This window comes from Eleutherodactylus coqui, chromosome 2, assembly GCF_035609145.1.
Source record: "Eleutherodactylus coqui strain aEleCoq1 chromosome 2, aEleCoq1.hap1, whole genome shotgun sequence".
Lineage (NCBI taxonomy): Eukaryota > Metazoa > Chordata > Amphibia > Anura > Eleutherodactylidae > Eleutherodactylus > Eleutherodactylus coqui.
Window position 1 is genome coordinate 266069924 of NC_089838.1, and position 6151 is coordinate 266076074.

At 42.7% G+C, this 6151-nt stretch overlaps 1 protein-coding gene across 1 annotated transcript in view; it reads left to right on the top strand.

Moving 5' to 3' along the window:
- Positions 1-5686, top strand: part of NOX5 (NADPH oxidase 5) — a 43725-nt gene extending 38039 nt beyond the window's left edge. Inside the window, exons 15-16 of the mRNA XM_066589994.1 lie at positions 5024-5190; positions 5492-5686. Of these exons, the coding sequence (XP_066446091.1) occupies positions 5024-5190; positions 5492-5623 (299 nt within the window). The 3' untranslated portion in view covers positions 5624-5686. The remainder of the gene's footprint in view (positions 1-5023; positions 5191-5491) is intronic.
- The last annotated feature ends 465 nt before the right edge of the window (positions 5687-6151 follow it).

Here is a 6151-nt window from a genome sequence, read left to right on the forward strand (position 1 = left end):
TGATGGACAAGTGATCGTTTGCACTTCGATAGAAGCCTGATTGGTGTAGGTCCCTTGTTCCCTCTACTCCTCACTGCAGGTTCACTGCACTCATTGCATTAAATGCATCAGTGGTCGCACATGCACAGTGCTGTTCCATGAATTTTCAATAGGACTGCCAGAGATAGCCAAGTGCTTGTATCTGGCTAGTCTTGTCAGCCCCATTGCAATGAATAGAGTGGCACTGCACATTTAGTATGATATCATTCTGGGTTGGTGCAGTGACAAGAAGAGGGGGACACAGGGGGGGACACAGGTTTTTAGGATCAGTAGGCGTCTTAGCAGGTGAGACTCCTACCAATCAAACCTTTATTTCCTATCCTATGGATAGGGGATAAAAGTCTACTATGGTACAACCTCTTTAGAGCTTATTGACACCTTTTGGGTAGCAACTTTTTTGTTCACTTAAATGTACATTTTTTGGGTTGGGTTAAAGATTTTGCAGTGTTTATCTTCTGCAACTTCTATATATTACTGTATATAGACATTGCAGTCTATGTCTCAATAGGGGATCCTTCAGTGAGGCTAGACTGATGGCTTCATTTTCAGCCCTTATCTGTTATCTTTTGTATATTCTTATCAGTTAATTTATGATCACAGTAAAGCCCCATTTACACACAACGATTATCGCTCAAAATTCATTCAAAAGAGGCTTTTGAGCCATATCGTTGTATGTAAGTGCTACCATCTTTCATTCTTCGGTTGAACGCTGATTTTTTTTAGGTGAGCATAAAATCAATTGTTTAGCTGAAGAGAGATAGCAGGGACCGCATGCTGTGTTCTCCACGGGGCCAGCTGATTACATTGTATTCAGCTGACAGCCCGTGACAGCCCATGAGAAAACAATGCAGCTGAGTGCAAAGTCCAGACTGCAAGCTGGGATTTGCAAACACCTGCTGGAGGGTTATTTACACACAAATGAAGGTAATAAACTGCTAATGGGTATTAGTGTTCATTAGCAGTTTATGCAAAACAATCGCTAAAACTGTCAATCTTTCAAGAAAGATTGTTTTTGCGCATAAATGGGCCTTAAAAATAACTTTTGTATTCATAAATTAGCAAAGCTAAACTAAGGCTCCTTTTACACAGGGCAATTGTTGGGGACAGTCGTCCCAACAGGAGCTATAACACTAGTCAACAACATTTTTGTTTCTGGTGTGTGATACATCAATTCTTATGGATTTTGGGGTGTAGAATCTGAATTTGCCTTTGGAGATGATGTATCATGTAAGGTTTTTATGTTAGTTTTTCTATTTTTTAAAAGTATCCAGATGTGTCTTCAGTGCATAAATCTGGGCCTCATGGGGAAGGCTTGCTTATTCCTGCCCGTAATTTGCAAACCACTGCATCGGACCTATCAGAGGAAAACTAATCAGAAGATGCCGACCTGTAGAAGAGTACAACCCAGAATCTCATGACTGATTGCCTCACTTCATAGAATAGAAGGAACTAAACTATTTGGTCCGTTATTTACAACTTTCTAAATAGGGAGCTAAACTATTGGCTTCGAGATTGAAACAATGGAACTTTGTAATTGAAGGGACAAAGACTTCAACTTTTAGATCAAGAAGTAGCCATGTATCTGAATATTTTGAATGCAGGATTCAGTGTGTGTGTATTTACACGTGAATGGTTCGATGATGGAGCTGGGTGTTCAGCGTAACCCACAGGAGTGGCGACTATTTATTGATTCCAGTACAACCAGCTTAAAAGCAATGCTAGTGCATAATGGCAATAAACTCTCATCACTGCCTTTGGCCTATGCAGTGGTCACGAGATAAACATATGAAAGCATGGCTTTGATACTGGAGGCATAAAGAATACTCCATTGGTTGAGCTGAGTAAAGTCATTTTGCCTCCACTTCATATCAAGTTGGGCCTGATGAAGAACTTCGTAAAAGCTCTTGATAAAGAAGGTCAGGCATTCAATCATTTGAAAAATGTTTCCCAAATTGAGCGACAGAAAGCTAAAAGACGGCATATTTGTTGGGCCACAAATCAGAAAATTACTGAAAGATCCAGCCTTTGATACTAAACTCACAAATCTCAAATTAGCCTCTTGGTATTCTTTCAAAGTGATTGTGTATGGCTTTTTGCGTAACGGAAAAGACAATAACTATGTATCCTTAGTGAGTGATCTGTTAGACAGCTACAAGAACATGGGCTGTAGAATGTTTATAAAAATTCATTTTTTACATTCACACCTTGATTTCTTCCCAGAAAATTTGGGTTCCTTCAGTGATGAAAGAGAAAAGCTTCATCATCCCATTTGTTTCAAACCAGATCAGTTTGAATATTGCAATATGTAAATCCCCGCACATACTCCCGTGCAGTTACAAGGAAGCGAGTATCACTGACTCACTCACAGAGTGGCCAGCAGGGGATTTTAGTCCTCGCTCTTCCCCGCCCCCTCTCCATTCACTTAACATAGCGGATGTTCAGTACTGAACTGCTGCTGTTTACACTGAACGATCAGTGTTCATGATTTTATGCAGCTTAAACGATGAACAATGACCATTCAGTGTAAACAGCAGCCGTTCAGCAGTACTGAACAGGTGCTGCTAAAGTGAATGGAGAGGGGCGGGGGAGAGCGAGGAGTGAAATCTCCTCCCGCCAACCCACCTCCTGCTGAGCGAGCCAGCGATACTCCATCTTGTGTAACAGCACAGGAGCGAGTATGTGCGGGGACAAGTGTCAGGCATCGTTTGCCCGACATTTGTCCCGTGTAAATGAGCCTTTAGTCTCACGTTTACAAATACATTACCAGAAAAACATTACTGAGTTCTGAATGTATATATTTTTTTGTACTTAAAACTAGTCAATATTTGCCAATACTGTATCTTGTGTATCTTGACGCCACCAGAAGTGTGGGTAGTGACAAGATACACTCAGGTTGACAGCTCGGCCACTCTCCCGTCTCAGGTCCTGCCATTCAGTAAAATGTGTTTACCAGGCGAGGGAATGTCGGCGGCACAGCGCCTTCCCCGCCGGGCTGCTTGCACTCGGCAGTGGTCTGGGGGTCAGTAACGGAGCGTTGCCTGAAGATAGTTGTTGCCGTAGTCGTGCCTCTACTGGTCTCTGTCAGTGGACTGTGAGTGGTGCAGGACAGTGATGGAGTGGCGCCGGCAGCACACACCTTTTCCCAGCAACCTGGCTGTAGTGGGCAGTGGCAGGGGACATTGCGGGAGCAGCAGAGGCACAGCGCCTTCCCCGCTACCCTCCCTGCACTCTACATTGCCGACTGAGGAAGCACCGGCAGCGCAGCGCGTTCCACGGCCGCCTCAAAGTAGCTACCAGGGGGAGCCGCAGCTGAACAGTACTCTGGCGGTGCTGCGTGAGCGGGAGCAGGGCGCAGCAGCGGGAACACCTCTGCCAGCGCACCCGGCTGCTTCGCCCACTGGGGGAGCGGCCGTAGGACTATAGTGTGATGGGGAGGGAGGGAGCCTGTCAGCTGTAAGGCATAGGCAAAGCACTGTCCAACTATTTATGCCAGGGATGGAGGGTTAGGGGTAGGTGTAACAGTTAGTCGTATAGATCTAAGGCTAAGTGGTACACTTAGCCCTCATCCTAAGCCTCCATCCCTCTCAGAAATCACTACAGCTGCTGCTCGAGTCTAGTGGGCTGCCAGGACCTGCAGCCCATCGAGCTCTGCAGCCAATCAGGTACAGGGGGCGTCAACCACCCTGTCAATCTTGACTCCACCAGTTCTTCCTGGTGGCGTCAAGATACACTAATACCGTCTCTGTGTTAGTGCTGTCTATCTCAGAAATGTGACATAATAGAATCTGATTCTTCCAATGAATTCAGTACCCTAAAATTAGCTAAATCAACATATTTGCAAACCAGAAACAGAAAAAAAGTTAAAATTTGTTGACTAGTGTAATCATTCAGTGAATGGAGGCAGAGTGGGCAAAAGAACACTTGCAGCCACCCGCCTCCATTAACAATAAAAAGAGAGTCGTTCATTGATGAATGACTACCTGTTTACACAGGCAAATCTTTGTTTTATTTTTTACCTGCATAAACTCAATGAGGGATGACAAACAAACGAATTATTGTTCGTTACTCAGTCACTGGAAGTATTTACACTAAATGATTAACGTTCAGCTTCCCACAACCCAGCAATAAATGGAACGACATTCTATGTAAAAGCCATCAGTCCAGCCTCACTGACAGATCTCCTATTGAGATTTAGACTGCAGTGTTCACAATATAGGGACATGTAGAAGAGAGACGTTGCAAAATTTTTTATTAAACCCCATTGCAAAAATGATTGTCAGCCCAAGCTACATGTATTTAAGTGAAAAAAGGTGACCATAACCTATAACACATCATCTATGGAAAGCTAACACAGAATTTCTGTTTTTGAAAATACCCTACAGTTTTTTTTCCTGTTTGCAGATGCCTCATTGCTATCCTACAAGCATTGTACCCTAAGTAGGTTCTCCCCCTTTTGGGGGGGCTCCCAGTATACATACACGATACAATGCTCAGTGCCATGATTCAAGAATCAAATCTTCTGCAATGTACATGAATATTTTCCACAACGAATGCTTTCAGTTTCCAGCCCCTTTCTCAGCCCCTTACTGACCAAGTGTCAACATGCAGCTCTAAAACAAGAGAAGCATGAAATCTTTCTACAAACAGCATGTCATGCCATTGTATATGTGCCAGTCAGTTACACAGCAACCAGATACACAGAAAACACTCCGACCAGAGAATGTTATGTAGAGGGTAGCCATGACATTGCAACAGTGCAAATCAATTAATCTGCTTCAATAGCTCAAGGTATTGCTGGCATCAAGGCAATGTCATACATTATAATGGAGGCAGGAATAGGCTTGGCATTATTATATAGTAGTGCAGAACTGTCTCACTGGACTTTGCTTTGGTCTACTGCCAGGTAGCTGAAACGTTACACACAATAGCCAGTGCTAAATCTGAGCTCTTATTTGGAAAACATACACCCATTGCTAATTCACAGGCAGATTTCTGGAGATGCATATGTACATGACGTCAGCTCTCAGCAAGAATGATATGAAAGCCATCGGACTACAGATGGCACTGGACCTTCTCGCCAAAAAAGAAGAAAGAGACTCTATCACAGGGCTGAAGACCAGAACCCAACCAGGGCGGCCAGACTGGAGTAAGGTAATATTCATTTACTGTACTTTGTTCTAGAACTACTTTGCTTGTCCTTCTTGTTACCAGAAATATATTTTATTATTTTAGGAAACAGCAATTCACCAATACAATGTTTCAGTCTGAAAAAGCTCATTCAAATCTAAAATGTTACATGGGTGAATAAAGGAACCTGGAACCGGAGTGCCGTCCTGCTGTTGCTTCCTATATTGGTTCATGAACTATGGATCAAGTCTTTCTTGGACGTGCCCTGTGTATAGAGATTCTTGTGCTGCTTTAACTTTTAACTAGTTATATTTTATTATTTTAGGTTTTCCAGAAAATAGAAGAAGAAAATAAGGGAAAAGTCCAAGTCTTCTTCTGTGGATCCCCAGCTCTGGCGAAAGTGATCAAGGCGCATTGCGAACAGTTCAACTTCAAGTTTTTCAAAGAGAATTTCTAGCACTTGGTTGCTTTGCATTGTAATATAGCTCCACATAAATGACCCATTATGTTAATGCATGGTTACTGTACTCTTCTGAAATATACCTGTAAATGTGTGCTAGACTTATGGATTGAGGTCAAGCATTGGGGATATTTAGGATATTTTTTATTTTGCCAAGTGGTTATCTCATGGCAATATAGAATTTGAACAGAGGCCACTATTGGTGTATTGCATGTGGTTTAAAAAGGCACACTTAAAGGAGTATTCTCCAGAATGACATTTGTCATCTATTTAGGGAATACATAGGTGATACATGTGTGATCATTGGGGACCCCACCGCTGGAACGCAAAGCAATCATAAAAACTGGACTCCTGAACTTGCTCCATTCACAGTTTATGGAACTGCAGTAACCGAGTACAGCACTTGGCTATCTCTGTCAGTCCCATAAACTTGTAGAATTGTGTCATTTCATGGGAATCTTAGTTTTACGATGTTCACGTTACGGTAAAAGTTGAACGTTATTTATTCTGAGGGAATAAATGAAT